The 18,282-nt window shown below is 34.7% G+C and overlaps 2 protein-coding genes across 3 annotated transcripts in view; one reads left to right on the top strand and one right to left on the bottom strand.

The window, feature by feature from the left end:
* LOC105214550 (uncharacterized) overlaps positions 1-18,282 on the bottom strand; it is a 93,151-nt gene that overhangs the window by 35,222 nt on the left and 39,647 nt on the right. The window lies entirely within an intron of this gene.
* LOC105214572 (glutamate receptor ionotropic, kainate 2) lies at positions 13,069-16,795 on the top strand. 2 transcript variants are annotated; one of them, XM_011188078.3, is made up of 10 exons: positions 13,069-13,138; positions 13,215-13,370; positions 13,649-13,854; positions 13,908-14,078; positions 14,134-14,313; positions 14,379-14,750; positions 14,819-15,321; positions 15,374-15,730; positions 15,811-16,060; positions 16,131-16,756. In XM_011188078.3, exons 1-10 carry the CDS (start codon positions 13,069-13,071, stop codon positions 16,695-16,697), a joined length of 2,832 nt encoding a protein of 943 aa, XP_011186380.2. In that variant the 3' UTR covers positions 16,698-16,756. The 2 variants fall into 2 exon arrangements, with proteins under 2 accessions (XP_011186380.2, XP_028897718.2); XM_029041885.2 differs by lacking the exon at positions 13,069-13,138 and having other exon boundaries at positions 13,174-13,370; positions 16,131-16,795.

The following is an 18,282-nucleotide window of genomic DNA, read 5'->3' as shown; positions in this document are numbered from 1 at the left end:
ATGGAGCGCTCACTCAAAAGCAACAATTAAAGCGTCATTTAACCAGAACAAGTGTACGACGGTGTCTTTGAGGTAGAACGCGATGATAGTTAGAGTGTTTGTGTGTGTTATAGCGTGATAATGAGCTGTGTAAAATGAGCTTTCGTAAAAAATAAAAGATATTCATATTTATTGAAAACACAATATCTTCTAAGGCTTTAATACAACGAGGATTACACAGCAACACAAAAAAAATTTGGTTCTGACCAGGGGTCTTATTTTGTGTGAACAATGTTTTTGGGGTCACTGTAGCCGAATTCGAGATCCACTGAATCCCATCAGATCAGGATTTTTACATAACTTAAAAAAAAAACAACATGACGGACAGTAAAAACCCGGCGGATCCGAAACTAGCTACTGGGGTTTTCGGAATCACGGATGAATCCGAAATCGGTTTTTCAAAATTCGAAATGTAGGACCCAATATGGCCGAATTTTTTTTCTAATTCTTTAGATTCACATGCAACTCGTTACACAGTCGCTGATTTATGATTTTTACGAATTTGACGTTAATTTCATAGATTCAAAATGGCGAACCAATATGAATTTATTTGTAAAACGTATCCGTACAGGGAACCGTTAATGTTGGCTTCCCTTACTTCGTACTCGTTTAACCTTTCTTGACGGCTGTTTTCTTACTCCAAAAATAGTTGGTCAGAGATGTTTCCTTTTTCAGAAACTCGAAACGAGGATTGATTCAACTGAGGCAATATATCGGAATATTTTACATTACAAATACATTGTAACAGGTCTTATTTAAACAGGTCATAGCAAACGTCCTCATCACTCATTGAAAGACTATTCAGCTATCTTAAAAGAGAGAAATTGGGTAAAACCATGTCTTGCAAGTCATTGCAGATTCTAACTAGTAAAAGTAACATGGAAAACAATAAAGGAAACTTCTAACTTCCAAGTTCATGAACTGAGAGACATTTGATGCTCTGGCAGACATTTGATGTAAGATCTCCAAAGTCACATAACCTCAAATAACATAAGTCGTTGGTTTTGTATTAGTATCGACGTTGTATTCTCTTATCGAGCCCTCGTGATGAACCGACGAAGTCAAGTCCGTTAGCGAACATATTTTTTTCGAATTTTAAAAAAATCTTAGCAATTAAAGGTTTTTAATTTTTCATATTGCCGGGTTGCCGACTTTGCGTCATTTACATTTCAAAAATTTGTCCAATTTGTATGCCACAGTTGCACCCGGTAGTTGAATATAAACATACGAAAGGTTTGTTTTGCTATTTTTCCATACTGGATATTGTTGCGGTTCTAGTAGCATTAAATGTTTCAGAAAAACTGTTGGGATTCCTTGGTTGGATCTAAATACGCATCTCTGTTGAATTTAATTTTTTGGTAACGGTCGAAGCTCTCTCAGAACAGCGATCATATACACAAAATATGAAGTTGCGGCAGCTGTTATTGTAGAAAATATTATCTTGACTTAATAATTACCCGTATCCGACGAAAAAAATTAAAATCTACTAAAAGCTTAGCCTATTAAGATTCCGTTCCATATATACATATATAGATGATAAATTGTATCGATCTATCACCAATTGTCATATAATTTCTGTATTATTAATTGAAATGAACAACTGACAGTTAAAATTTCGTAAAATCACTTTTCCTGCGCGATAACTCTTACTTTTCACTTTCAAAGAATTGTAAATATTTTTAAGAGACACGCCGCTAAAGCGCAATTGCGGCAATAAATCCACGCAAACATTTAAAACTTGCGGACAAATGATACCGTAATTATGCCAAACGCAAAATAAATGCTATTGACAACTTTTCCTTTTTGTGAAATGCCGCATAAACACAAACTCACATACATCTATACAAATAATATCTGTATACATGAGATACACCAAAACGCAACCAAGAAGAGTTGATAACTTTAAATACGAAGTCGTACAGGCATGTTGCAACCGATTTGATAGACAGCTGGACGGACGGACGGACAAACAGTTGGATGAAGAAATACAACAAACAAACAAAGAGACAGTCACAGACAGGAATGCTGAGATTTTAGACGTGAGTTAAAGTGTGAGTCGAGTGACAGGCATGCGAGTGCACCATAGGCTGCAAATGTAGATGAATACACCGTTATATACATACAGATATACACATTGATAGTTGGTTGTAAACAGCGAAACATGTCGTCAGGTGCAATAATTGTCAAAAGCGCAATGATTTAGAGGATTTTAATGTGTCGCTATTAAAAAAAAAAATAAAAAAAAAACTCAAGCAACAGGAAAAGAGCACTAAAACATAAACTACGGCATAAAAATTACACATCTCTATATGCCACAGGTGATGCTTGGAGTGCTGTTGCAAGCTGTGCGAAATAAATACAGCTGTTGGAGCCACTAAAAAAACGTGCTAAATGATTGTTGTTATTGTTGTAGCTTTTCATTTCAATTGTATTTGTAGGCACTGGCTCAATGGCATTTGGTGGCAACAGGTTTGCGGCGCTTTTGGCAAATAATCATACTCTGCTGTCAATTGTAGGTAATTGTTTGTGTAATACATATCCGTTATACATTGTACTCGTGTGTTTTGCTAGTGAATTAGAGGTGAAAAAAAACTTGCTTTTAATTACACACACGCCGCACTTAGCTGTCGCATGCGATGCAGTTTAATTTCAGCCGCATGTGTTGCAGACGACGACAAAACGTTCAATATTTAATGCCACACCGCATAGCTTCGCACGATCAACTAGTAAATATAGCAGCACATAAACACATAAGGCGATACATACTCGCATGTGTGGCTAGCAAATATAGTGTAAGTATTTATATGGACATAGAATGGTTGTTATGTATGTATGTATATTGCATTTTAAGCGCCTCGGCTATAAACTCTTTAAGCGTGTCGCTGCCGCTGCTCCACAAACGGCGGTCATTAAAAAGCCAAAAGCCATGCTAACACCTACGCCCGATATGACAACACCAACAACTCGCCGTAAAGAAACACTGCCTTTAAATGGTATCTTGTGTGACAAGCCGGTCACAGTGGGTTGTTTTAGAGAGTAAACATATAAAAATATAGTAAGCTGCCTTATTTGGCACATAATTCATAAATGGCCAATTAAGTATATTTTAAGCCTAGTAGATATGGTTGTGGGCCACGTTTTTGTAGTTCTATGAAGGCTTTTCTAGCTAAAAACATACTTATCGATTTTGAAAAATGGTTTTCGATGTGTAATTGATGGGAAAAAGAATCCAATGATTTATATAATGCTGTGATTGGGATTTGATTTCAGCTCTCGATGGTTTAACTCATATTTTTAAAATATGAAATCCTTTAATGATTTCAGAAGGAATGTATATATTTAAAGGTTTATTTCCGGCTTTAAAATGAAATTGAAAGAAAAATAATCGTTGATTTTAGCAATTATTTGTGCTTCTAGAGGAAACCAAACCTTGGAATAAGCAATTCTTGAAATTGTTAATCAGTTGAAAGGGACTGGAACTATTTTATTTAACGTCTCAGTTAATAATCTTAATTTGGGACTTATTATGGTTAATTTAAGCCACTTAAGGTCTGTTTCACGTAAGAACATGTCGATTTGATGTCATTCGTACTGCAACATAGGACTTCGCAGTAACTTTATAAAAAAATTTATTTCAGCGAAATGAGCTCTGAGAGAAGATACTGTGAAGGTCAGAAATATAGATTAAAGAACCAAGAACTAAACTAAAGAATTACTAATATTTGGGGGAACTTCACTACGGTATATTAAGTACATCGAGTAACACCATATACATTACCGTATAAGATAAACAAAAACCGAAAAAAACAAATACTATTTTGGTAACTCTATTTGTCGGCGACATTGATTGACATTGAATTGTACGCTGTGACATTTCAATTCACTTGTCACAGGTATTAAAAGTGTTAAGCATTAAGCATTTAATAGCTATAAAAACTAAAGCGAAATAACGAAAAAACATTCACAAAATGTGCATTGTCCAAAAAAGTTTGGTACTACTCGTATTGCGTATTGCCAAAATTTCGAATCCGGTTTCACCAAAACATTTCATAGTTGTCAGTAACGAAGCCGAAGTTTGCCCTGTAGGAAGAACTAGTCACACCCAATTCTGATGTGGCAAAAAACCACTCAAAATGCGAAAAATATAAAAATAACTAGTTTTCGAATCATATACTGAGTTGTCCAAACGGGGATTAAAAACCGAAATTGGAAAATAGTAAACTACAATCGAGAAACAATTGTAGGCTATATTTTATGAGAGCAGTGTTTCAATCGAAATTTTGTATTATACCTTATATCTCGATTTCCTTTCATTTAAATTTAAATTAAACCAAAATATTAATTGATCTACATTTCAGTGGGTGTTCTTCTGTTCGAAAACCTGTACTTATCCGAGAGTCAATATAACTACACCAACTTGAAACAGTGAAATTTCCTACAGGGTACACATAGCCCTTTTAATATTCAATGGCTATGTGAAGACACTAAACATACATACATATTTGTATATTAGTCAGACCGCAACTGAGTGAGTAAGTATAGTTTTTAATAAATTTAGATTTTGGTTAGATTTAACACTGTTTTTAATAAAGTCATTAGTTATTATTGTTATTAAAATAACACACAATATGACTCATGTATACGGCCTATAGTATATGAGGTCTGGGATAATTCCTGAATCGATTTCAATTATTTTTGTCACCAAGTTACATTATATCCAAGTTTTTTCGTTCAAATAATTTTGCTAACATATCGCTCATTTACTTGAATAGTGTCACAACTCAAAAAAGTCGATTTTTCAGGAGAGCGATTTAAAGTTTTCAATTGTCTCTTGTTTAGCAAATATAGAAAAATTCCAACTGTTTATTGACAAATCTAGAGGCCTGTAATATATTAAATACAATGTTGAGCATAAATGGACCAAATAGAGTGTACTAATGCTTGTTCTTGAGCATAAAAGTGACCCATTTTGAATTGTGTCGTTATTTGTGAAAAAAATAATTCAATTTCGCCGTCATAAGTCAAATGTGTCGTTTTTGTTGAAAAAAAATCAATACGAAAAATTTAATTACTTTCTGATGTATGGGGTCTGATTTTTAGAAGGGTAATGCCGCAACATAATTTCAGTATTTGTGCAAAGTATCTTCACTTCACAGAAAGCAACTTCAAACTAAACGACTACAATTAGGTCTTTCAGGCCGAGATGGTCGGATTAAGGGAAGGCGCTAAGTGGGCATGGACACTTACCAACAGGTCCATTCTCTTTTTTTGTGGATAGCCAAGCAGCAAATAAGGCTATCCGCTGCGCCAACAGTGAGATCATGCAAAGAGACAATAAATCAGGAGAAAACTCAGTTAACATCACCCGGGTACCTAGTCAAATAGGCATAGAAGAAAATGAAAAGGCGGATGAGTTGGCCCGCTAAGGCGCAGCTGGGAACACAGTTCCCTTAAACTGTCCCAGACATTTCAGTTCATTCAGCTCTGTCTAAAGCACCTCAGATCTTCAAACATTTGCAACACGGGTCGTATCACAAAACTACTATAGGGTAATGTTGTGACAATGGACAGACCAAAAAACTGAGCAAAAGAGAACTAAGATGTATCACGGGCGTGATCACAGGGCACTTACCCCTTAGAGGCCACCTGCAGAGACTTGATATAGTGGAACCCGCGGAATGCAGGGCATGCGCGGAGAATGACGTGACGCTAGAGTATTATCTTTGCGAACGCCCAGCTTTCAGTCGATTAAGAAGAAATAAGTTCCATGGCTCCCAAAACTTTAACCTAAGTGAAATTGGGCAGCTGGGATGGAAAAAACTTAGAAGTTTTGTCAAATCAACCGAGTTGTTTAGGTGACGCTTATCACAGCACAATGGGCCTAATGAATAATGAATGGGCCAACCAATCATCTTCACTGCTGCTTTATTTAGTTATTTGATTTTTATTTTATATTATAAAGTGAACGTATCAGATGGACTTCAAAACGGTAGTATATGGAAAGTATGGGGCGGTTGCGAACCGATTTCGTCCATTTTCAAACATTTGGATGTGAGCTGAGCGTGGTTACAGTCTTTTTTTCCATTTTCTTGCTGTAGAATTCATGCTATTATATTTTTGATCTACACTCTCGAGTTGTCACATTACTTTGGTCTCCGTAGACCCAATGGAATTCAATTAAATATTAAATTCACTTAGTTATTATTATTATTATTATTAATTAATATAGTTCCCTGCGGTCAATACATTTATGAATTGTTAATTTTTGTTGGCAAAGTGTGAACCCGACACAAACAAATTAGCAGCGCTTGCTTTTATTTACACTTTGCGCAACACAAAGCTGTAGACGCCAAACATACAAATCACAATACGAATTCTCAATTCCGCAATCGGCAAAATGACGCTTTTGAACTCATTTATTTTGCGGTTGCCACTAAAACAAAAACAAGAACAAAAACAATTGTATCGCATTAATTTGCCGCAACAAGCTGAAATTTCGAATAGAAATTTGCTCATTTGCATTTTATGCGAACACTTTTTCGCTTCACAAAGGAACAAAAACAACAACAAGCGAAAAATGTTCGAATTCTGTAAATGAGTGTATGAAAGAACTCTGCACACCCAGAATCTTAAAATGCAAGTATAACATTTGCGTTGAGGTGTTCGCATATCAGTGAGGCCAATCACACAAGTACAGTTGTATGCACATAGGTATATAATATAAAACATTATATATATGTATGTATAACAGTATTTGTTTATACGGGGTTTTACTTATTCAAAAAGTTGTTATTTGATTGTGAATTACACTTACGAGCATGCATACGAAATGGCAATAAAATTGGAGTAACGGCACTGGGTCGATTGAATTTCAAATTGTACACGAGTATTTACCTGCAAGCAGAGAAAAAGAGAACAAAAGAAGGGATTTTTATTAGTCAAATGTGTTATGTTGAGGAAATAATAATGAAGTAAATATATGTAAATAAATAGTTCTGTGAGGACTTTCTAATATAATATACTATAAATTAAAATTCGATTTTTTGCGATTTTCCTAAAATATATTATATTTTTGAAATTTTAAATTATTTAAAATTTTTTTCAACAAAAAAGTACTTTTTATGCATTATTCCACAACATAACGGTATTTCTGTTTTTTCTTTTTTTTTTTTGAAATTCCAAAATTGGCACTGTCCATTGAACTTGTTGAACTCACCTTCAACAAAATTATAAATTGACCAGAGTGACCCCAGTTAAACTTTCAGTTAAAAACACTTACCATCATCGATTTCTAAAAGGCATTCGCCATAAACACCCACAATTGCCGGACACTAATTGAATTCAATAAATTTTTTGTCGCCCATACAAATTTACATTGTTCAAATATATACATACATATATATATATATGTATATAGTTGAGATGCGCCATAATAAATAGTAAAAAATTGAAAAACATTCAGTCATGGGTAAAAATTTTCAATAAATTTACTGTAATGCGAAATGGTCACTCTCAAATTTTACAAATAATAAATATATGTATGTATGTACAAATATGTATATCTAAAACTAAAGGCCAAAAAATAAAACACTGAAGGCTAAAAGCTGAAGGAAAGTGCCAGAGTCGTCGTATGTCGAGGGTCAAAATATTATTTGTGGAATTCGAAAAATAAGTCTACAAAAAATCTCGACTGACTTGGACTTGTCAAAAAGTACTGTTTATAATTACATAGAACAAGATTGAAAAAGTATAATCTTGGGCCGATTATAATAAATTAAGGCAGCACTTTTCAACACTATCGTTTCATTAGCTGAGTAAAAATTAGCGTCAATTAAGATATAATCGCCCAGGCTAGGACTAGCAAAAGACAATTCGCATCAGAACAAGTAATACTAAGACACTATTTATTATAATGTGTTGGAATCAGATGGAATATAAAATTGAAGTTATATGTTAAGTAGGCGCAGTTGTGAACCGATTTCATCAATTTTTCATACGTGTTGTCAGGGTGTCAAGAAAATATTATATACCGAATTTCATTGAAATCGGTCGAGTAGTTCCAGATATGGTTTTTGGCCCATAAGTGGGCGATGCCACGCCCATTTTCCATTTTGTAAAAAAATCTGAGTGCAGCTTCTTTCTGCTATATTTTCTGATATTTTTTTGTGTTTCTGACGTTTTTCGTTAGTTAGTTAACGCACTTTTAGTAATTTTCAACCTAACCTTTGTATGGGAGATGGGCGTGGTTATTATCCGATTTCAACTATTGCCGTGGTGTGTGATGGGGTACGTAAGGGAAACGACTTCAGAAAGTTTGGGAGCGGGGCCACGCCCACTATCCCAAAAAAATTACATTCAGATATGCCCCTTCCTAGTGCAATTCTTACTGCCAAATTTTATTATTATAGTTTTATTTATGGCTTAGTTATGACACTTTATGGGTTTCAGGTTTTTATGGGCGTGGCTTTGGTCCCATTTCGCCCATTTTCAATACCAACCTCCTCAGGGTGGCAAGGAATATATGTACCAAGTTTCGTCAAGATATCTTCATTTTTACTCAAGTTATCGCTTGCACGGGCAGACGGACGGGCAGACATCCGGATTTCAACTCTATTCGTCATCATGATCATTTTGATATACATATATAACACTAAATCTAACTCTTTTATTTCTGGATGACACAAACAATCATTATGTGAACAAAACTATTATACTCGCTTTAGCAACTTTGTTGCGAGAGTATAAAAATTAAATCTAAAAGTTAAAGGATCACTATTTTGGACCCGCGATCTATGTTGCATAATAGAAGAAAAGTATGCAAAGCAATGTAGTTGTTCTTAAATATTATAAGAAGGTTTTAGTCCTTAACACTTTATAGCCTTCGTTTTACTCTACAGCATTAAGATTAGCTCAGGGTACTTTTTATATGCCACTTTCAAGAACAATATATGCATCACAAACCATCGGAAAGGTTATTCCATATAAACGGTCGTTTGAAATCAACTCTGAAATACTTATAATTTATCAAAATTCTAATGAACCTTATAGGCTTGCTTTATTTGTTGAGTACGGAGCATTATAAAACTACCCGTTTCGGGAAATATTGCCGAGGCGACAGTTTCGACCGGATGTAAAACCGATCCCATCCTATGTAGACCCCATTGCTATGAGGCTAGTTATAATATATATTTCCAATACAACTCCACATGGCTTAAAAGCTGTTGAATTATATTATTAGTATGAATCAAGCTCCGATGTGACATTCTAATAATTTTGGTACGAAGTTCTTGTCCTATCTGTGAATCTAAGGACTTTAATTCATTGTTTATGATATTAATATTATAAAATTTGAAAACAAAATTTTGACAATCATGTCTTGAACGACTTGTGTCGTTATGATCTAACTAGAAATATGTATAGGGATTTATTTGTCTTTGAAATTGGAAACAAATAGTTTATACTATAGATAACTGTCTTCAAATTTTATGTAGAATCAATCTGTCAATAATAATCATAACAGACAAAGGATTCTGTCAATCAATCAATAATCAGTCTGTCAATAATAACCAAGTAAGAGGATTTATATTGATCATCTGATATCTGTTTTGCGAGAGTTAAGGAAAAGGCTCTACGGATAGTGTTTTATTGAACTTAGTACTCTATTAATAGCGAAAACACACAAAACATACAAACGTAAATAAGCTGTAGAACATTTACATTTCAGCTTCATTAAATGAATGACCTTGTCATTCAAGTATGCAAAAACACCACAGAATTGCAGAACGAGAATTCTTCTAACTTAGCATATCAAGTGAAAAAACCCTGAGTTGCAATCAATCAAATCGTTTTTTATTTTTTAGGTTATTAATAAAAAATAAAAAAAATCGTTTCTACATAAATACTACACTGTAATATACTAAAGCATGACTCGCTTAGAATAAAAATACATTATAGAAGTGGCTAATGTGCATTTACAGAATTCATGCACACATTTTTATAACATTTACTAAAGCTAGAACCACATCACCTAAGACTAAGACAGACCGTTGAAAGAGTGTGGTGTCTATTTTATTTAATTACTCAATTTGCAAGAGCAATTAAAAGTTATAATGAAAGGTGATTTTTTATGACTGCAGCCACACGCTTTTAAGGCCACTCCCATGCTCAAACGGTACTTTAAAGGTCCGCCAATCGTAACATTATAAAGAAAAACAGTTTACACATGAATAGAGATTGGACGAGCTTGTGAGTATATAATTAGACTGTACATATGTGGTTATGCATATAAATAATTCCAAGCACACAAGCATTTTTCTCGCGGCGTTTATGAAATCACTGAACAACGCCACACAACTGACATTACGAATTACAACTGAATTCTATTCATTAATGCCATTATTTAGCGCTGCTGATGTAATTAAATGTGATTAAAGTACCCTGTACAATAATAAAAAAGACATTTATGAAATTGTTCAATAGAATTTAAAACAGCATGTGCGCTTGGGAGCAGATGAAATCAGGGCAAATCGAATTGAAATGTTGCTGAGCGCTTGGGTTGGAGGCGCCAAACTCCAGCGAGGTGATATCAGTTTATTGTAAATGAAATGTAATTAAAACAAGGCGAATAAGAATAGAAATAAAAAAAAAATACATATATAAACTTTAGAACGCTGCAGCACAAACTTGGAATGACAAATGAAGCGTTGTGTGTGTGTGTAGGGCATACAATGAGAACTCGTAAAGGCCATAAACAAATTTAAGTGGCATTGAAAAGGCAAATACAAATCGGTGATCATAAAAAAAAATGAGACCATACATGAGAACGAAAAGATTTGAGAGTTTAAATTGTATTTTTAACGCTTAGCGGAGGCGAAATGAAATCGAACTTCGAACAAATTAGTCCAATAAAAAAAAAAAAAACTTACATACATATGTCACATACGAGTATGTTTCATGAATATAAGTATGCTACTTACCAAACGCAGGATCGTGACGAAACTCTAATAGAAAGATTATACAAAAATCGTAAACTTAGTACAAAAAATCTCATGCTTATCAAGGTTTTTCAAAACGTCTACCAAATACATAATATACACTAACAGCGCCTCAAATTTATGAGCTATTTTCATTGTTTTTTCCTAAACGCTTGAACGCTTTTGTTAAGCATAAGTTTTTTTTGGAAAAAGAGTCATAAAAAATAAATCAATAATAAAAAGCAAACATTTTTATTAACAATTTCTCTTCTTTTGTACCGTTTTGTAAACAGCGGAGAATACTCTTGGTGTGATCAAATGAAAAATTTATGATGCTTTGATTGTCAGAGAAGTCTTCTGATGCTAATGAACGATTGAAGTACAGCATAATTTTATAACCGTATCAATGGAGTTCCACAAATAAAAATCCCGATGAACTCGGCATTTAAAAAAATTTAAGCAAAAAGTTGCAGCTGTGAAGTTTTTCGAATATGTTATTGTTACTGATAATGATAATCAAAATCAGGAAAGCGAGAAACGTTTATGCGGAATTTAAAATTGCTATTACAAATCAACCAGAACTGAACATTTCAAATCTCTAGCTCGTTAATTACATTTTTCGGATATAAAATATTTTTAATTGCAGTTATGCTATAATTTTAATTATCTTCGAAATTATTTTCGAAAACATAAATACATTTCGAAATTCGTTTTCGAACTATTTCGAAAGTTATGCTATAATTTTAATTAACTTCGAAATTATTTTGGAAAACAAAGACATTTCGAAATTCGTTTTCGAACTTTTTCGAAAGTTATGCCAGAATTTAAATTGTCTTCGAAAACATATAGACATTTCGAAATTCATTTTCGAACTTTTTCGAAAGTTATGCTATAATTTTAATTATCTTCGAAATTGTTTTCGAAAATATAAAGACATTTCGAAATTCGATTTCGAACTTTTTTCGAAATTTTTGAATATTTTGAATTTCCCTAACTCGAATCACCATAATCCACAAATCCACTTCGAGTTAGAGAGACTTCGACTTATAGAAATTTTCATTAAAACACAATTTTTCAAAAAGCTGTAAAATATAGATTTATACAAAGTTTTTTTTATTTACCTCACAAAATATTTATGTCCATAAGTACGTTAAAACATGTATTCTGTAATTGTCTTTGTTGCAGTTTGCTAATGTTTGGCTCTTGACGACTGTATCACATGCCTTTGTTATATGATTTATCAATTTTTTTGTTCACCTTCATACGATATAGAGGGACTCTTTTAAAATCTCCCTCGATAGCAGAATTTTAAATTAGGTATTATGCCCTGGTCGAAAAAAGTTCGATATATGGAAGGAAATTTTTATGAAATTTGACTTCTATTGCCAATTCAAGAGTTCAAGTTATGGATAACTTCGAGTTAAGGAAGTTTGAGTTTGCCAATTCAAGAGCTTGAGTTGTTGTATATTGGAACAAAAAAAAAACTCAAATACTCCTTCAAATAAAAATGCTTTCAATCTAATATTATACTGTAAGCTTTCACTAGTAATTTCCAAGTCTGAAGTCTAATGATCAGCTAAATAGTGCCCTTTGAAGCCGACGTAGAATGTACTTAGTTTTATAAATCGATTTTATAGTATATCGTATAATTATAGATATGAGGAAGTAACAAGCTTATTTCAAAAATTGGTTTATTTTTATGCGAGCAACTGCCATAACTCTACACACTTAGTCACAAATATATGTACCAACAACCGACATTGCGAAGCTCTATTCTCTAATTCCTTTACAATCTTCTATTTCGCTTGCAACACACTTGATTTGTAGGACTCTAAATAATTGAGCAGCGGCACCTGTCGGTTTGTGTGCACAAATCAATGCAAATTACTCGAAATTATGCAATTTATATATCAGCCTTGACTTGTCAGACGCGTCAATTTTGATGTTACATTTCCGCAAAATTAAAAACATTGCATATGACACAGTTATGGTAAGTCGCTTGTAACAGTTCTTTCTTTGAACACATTGTGAGTGGATGTATCGAAATTGTGGCAAAATGTGGCTTTTGCAAAAACTTGTAATTTTGATCTCTTTCAGCTATATTTGCGCAAACGAGTTAAAAATCGGTACGAACAATAGCAAATGCTTTGCTTTTGTGAAATTAAGTAAAATGAGTCTCCTTATCGTATTTTGTTTTTTCAGCATTTTGGATTGACCCACTACAGTCGGGTATTGAGCTGGATGTTGCAAGTGCGGTCAAAGAAATTAAAGCTTTGCAATTGGAAACCGAGATTCAGTATTACGTTGTCGTTATAGAGAACACAGGCAGACAGAAGGAAGAGAAGAATATGGAAAAACGTAGGTAGACTTACAGACATTTGTTAAAGATGAAGCCGAGTCGAACATATACCGTTCACTAAGAGAACCGAAAGTTACGGTTAAGCTTTAAGTAATCGAAATTTTGGAAAAATCTTCACTAATCTCTAACAAGTTATAGAGTAAAGAGACGTTAGTTTAACCGATCGTACATTTCAAACACGCATAGAATTAGAAGAAATTTTAATAATTAAAATATTTATTAAGAACCCAACCAAGACTTATTATTGCACTAATCTTTTAAATTATATTCTTTATAGTTTGCGAACACCTGGCGACGGACGGTGTATCGGTAGTTATCGACTTTACCTATCACATATGGCATAATGGATTGGATCTACTTAGAATGTATCAAATTCCTTTCTTACGAGTAGATCGCATATTGGCGCCATATTTAAAAATGTTTTCACAATTTGTGTTGGAAAAATCGGGACACGAATGCATTATGATCTTTCAGAATGCCAGAGTATGTTTTCGCACCTTTTACTATGAATAATAAAATAAATTTACTTTATTCAGGACACCGAGGAAGCTGTTATACAAGTCGTCGAAGGTTATCCCTTCCGCACTTTGATAATGAATGCATTCGATAAGCAAGATTTTATACAGCGCTTACGAAAGATCCGGCCAATGCCTTCTTGTTATGCGATCTTTGCAGAAGGCACAGCAATGAATAGTATTTTTGAAAGGGTGAGTTAAGCGAAAACTTTATCTTTATTTGGATTTCCATAACTTTCTTTTTTAGATTTCAAAAGCCAACGTTTTTGAGAGACCACGAGAATGGCATTTTATTTATTTGGATCCACGTGATCGTGTTTTTAAATTTAAGAAACAAGTGGATTTTGCGACGAAATTTACGATCAATCCGAAGACTCTTTGCCGGTCGCTAAGAATGAAGGATGCATATTGTCTAAGTGGATTTTCGGTAAATTAATTTAAGTGGCTTTAGGCGTTAAAAAATAAATTTGCAATTTTTTATAATTTTTCCAGTTGCAACGCGCAATAATACTGGAAATCTTACGCGGTTTAATCGAACTCAAGCAAACCAATTTGTATTGGTTGCAAACTTTTGTGATGGAATGCAACTACACCAGCCCCAATGAAAACGGAACAAACGGTTTTAATATTTTGGAACAATTTCCATTGAATGAGTTTCTATACTTTACAACCGACGTCAGATTTCCCAACGACGAATTCGATCATGTGCCACGCCTCACTTATTCACCGACGATCAACATAAATCTTTACTCGAGCGAACACGATGCTGCGACCGAATTGGCCATTTGGCAAAATGATAATCTGCGTAAAATAAATGAGACGATCAGTAAACCGCGTCGATTTTTTCGCATCGGGACTGTAGAGGTACGAGTTCTACCATCAAATACGTGATTTCTAAGTTTGAAGCGAATTCTATTTACAATCTCTCATAGGCCATCCCTTGGAATTACATGAAACGTGATCCGAAAACTGATGAACTAATACTCGACGCTTATGGTAACCCGATTTGGGAGGGTTTCTGTATTGACTCGATTAAAAAGCTATCGGAACGTTTAAATTTCGGCTACATGCTGGTACCACCGACCTCGGGTGAATTTGGTCGTCGCGATGTCATTAATGATCGCTGGGATGGTATTGTCGGTGATCTAGTGACTGGTGAGACAGACTTTGCTGTTACCGCGCTGAAAATGTACTCCGAGCGCGAGGAAGTGATAGACTATATAGCACCGTATTTTGAGCAAACCGGCATTTCGATTGTAATGCGTAAACCGGTACGACAGACATCACTCTTCAAATTCATGACGGTCTTACGCGTTGAGGTTTGGTTTAGTATTATTGCCGCGCTGGTGGGTAGCGCAATTATGATATGGCTGCTTGATAAGTATTCACCCTATAGCTATAGAAATAATCGTGCAGCCTATCAGTATCCTTGTCGGTGAGTACGAACTTATTAAATTCACATCTAACCTAAAAATACTGTCTTTCAGTGAATTCACACTACGCGAGAGTTTCTGGTTCGCCTTGACCTCCTTTACCCCTCAGGGTGGTGGTGAAGCCCCAAAAGCTGTATCTGGGCGTATAATGGTCGCCGCTTATTGGTTGTTTGTGGTCTTGATGCTGGCCACCTTCACAGCTAACTTGGCGGCCTTTCTAACCGTGGAACGTATGCAGACACCAGTACAATCTTTGGAACAGCTGGCACGTCAGTCTAGAATCAATTATACTGTTGTTGAAGGTTCAAGCACACATCAATATTTCATCAATATGAAATTCGCTGAGGACACACTCTATCGCATGTGGAAGGAGTTGACACTGAACGTGACGGAAGATTTTCAGAAATACAGGTTAACAAATTTGTTAGAATATGATAGAAGTGGAACTTGGTCGCACCATAAATATTTCACTGTCTTCCCAACTATTTTAGAATTTGGGATTACCCAATCAAGGAACAATATGGTACAATATTACTGGCTATAAATGGTTCCGAGCCGGTAAAGGATGCTAAAGAAGGCTTTCGCAAGGTCAACGAACATGAAAATGCCGATTTTGCTTTTATACACGACTCATCGGAAATCAAATACGAATTGACGCGTAACTGTAATCTGACTGAAGTCGGTGAAGTATTCGCAGAACAACCCTACGCTATCGCGATACAACAGGGTTCACATTTTGCGGTAAATATTAAAAAAAAAACGAGGTTCAAAAACTATTTTTCAAATGTAATCAGATTCTAATATTTCACAGGACGAATTAAGTTATGCACTCCTAGAATTACAAAAGGATCGCTTCTTCGAGGATCTCAAAGCGAAATATTGGAACATGTCACGCATTAAAGCCTGTTCCGTAAATGAAGAACAAGAAGGCATATCACTCGAAAGCTTGGGTGGTGTTTTTATAGCCACGCTCTTCGGCTTAGGCTTGGCCATGGTCACATTAGTGTTGGAAATAATCTACTATCGTCGAAAATACAGTGCAATGCATCGTTTCAATGAAATAACAAAAGTGAAACCCGCCTCTGGTACGTCCATCAAACAATTGTTGCCGAAGAAGAAAAAGAAGCGTATCGCCGTTTGGCATACGAGCACATCAAAGCGTGATAACTCACCTGAGCACCAGACGCCACCACCAGCTTTCGATGCCGTTAAATTTCGAGGCAAGAAGGTACCGCCCAGCATCACATTAGGTGGTCAAGAGTTCAAGCCGAGGCGTGCGGGTTTGCGTCAGCTAAGTGAAAGCTTGGATAGCGAAGAGTATAGAAAAGAGGGTATACCGGCAAATAGGGATGATGAATTGCCGCCTTACACAGAATGAATTGGGTGTGAGGTTGGTATTAATAGTAATCAATTATTTTAATTCATGGAATATATGAAGTCTACTACAAATAAAAATGTTTCTTTAGTGAAAGTATAGATTTTGTGTGTGTGTTTCTTTTAAGCTAGGAACTAGAAGTAAGCTAGTACAGTAACGGAAGCATGCTTGCGATTTTGTGAAGGTATTGGTTGTTTGGATTAATGGCTTGATGAGTTTATACGAGATTCTGGGATATATTTCGTGCAAGAAGTAGGCACGGAAGAAGACATCAAAACTAAATATTTTCAATATGTTGGAATATTGTTCATGTAGTTTTGTACAAAATTGGTTTCTCGTGAGTTCACATCCAGACTTTTTACAAAAACAAAACAAACAAATTACGAAAACGATCTTAAAATTGGGAGAACATGAATTGGGTTTCCAATTGGTTTCTGATTCACAGTCTTCTAAAGAATGGTCACAGGATCAAAAGATCGGCGAGATCGAAGCAGTATTTTGAAGGCATCGTACTATAAAAAATGTTGTCGAAAGGTTGAAAGAACGATATAATTGATATATCACCATCGAACAAATCAAATCGATACATTTAATCGTTTCCAACTTCATCGAGTATAATGTGTTCATGTAAATCGAGGGCTTTAAGGGCGTAATAAATTGTCATGATTTCAACTCAAAGATAGATTAACAAGCAACTTGATTTCTAAAATGTTTCGATGAGAGTCGGATGGTAGCATCTTGAGGGAGTCACAAGTGCAACTCTCTGACACTATTTGCCTTAAGGGGGGAGGGTAAGGTTTGTTTCGTCGAAAAAAGACCTTTTTTCATGAATTTTTTTCGAAAAAATTATTGCTGTAGGTTTATTTTACTTATTATTATATGAAAGTACAAGAAGGATACTTAAAAAAAGTTTAATCGAAAAATAGCGAGGAATAACGGATTTATCGTCGATCTCTGCAGGCACCTCGAAAAAAGTTTTTGTGCGGTGACCAGCCTACAGCATCACTGGATCATCCGAAACCAAAACATTAAAATGCTTTCTTTAGTTTATTAGCAAGAATGATAGAAGACAAAATTACGACAGGCGTTTACAGTTAAATTTTTTGGGTTTTTAGTTCCTGTTGAGTGACAACTTTCACGACCCCGGACACGCGAGCAAAACAAAATTGTACGGTGGTACAAAACAATAAAACCAAAACAAAGAGCTGAAGTCAAGGCTAGTGCTTAATTATTATTTAAAATTCAAAGTGAAAAATGTATTAACTTGAAAAAGAAGTCCGCAATGGCGGAATTAAACAACAATAGTACAAAAAAGTCGTTTATAAAGATTTTTTTCACTTTTCAATTGGCGAATTTTTTGTAACAAAACGTATTATTTTAATTATAAGTATGCATTATTATATTGGATCATTTTATAAATGAAGATTTTAAGAATTACGTTCATTGTGATATTTTATCTGCACATTATTCAATTTGGTTCACTATGTTTCACATTTCCGTTTTCCATTTGACAATTCTTCTGTTGCCTATTCCCATTCGTGGGTCGTGAACGCTTTAGCCTGTCGTAATCTTGTCTTCTATCATTCTT

This window comes from Zeugodacus cucurbitae, chromosome 2 (assembly GCF_028554725.1).
Source record: "Zeugodacus cucurbitae isolate PBARC_wt_2022May chromosome 2, idZeuCucr1.2, whole genome shotgun sequence".
In the NCBI taxonomy this organism is placed as follows: Eukaryota; Metazoa; Arthropoda; class Insecta; order Diptera; family Tephritidae; genus Zeugodacus; species Zeugodacus cucurbitae.
The sequence above is the reverse complement of the archived record's forward strand: the minus strand, read 5'-3'. Positions and strand labels throughout refer to the sequence as shown.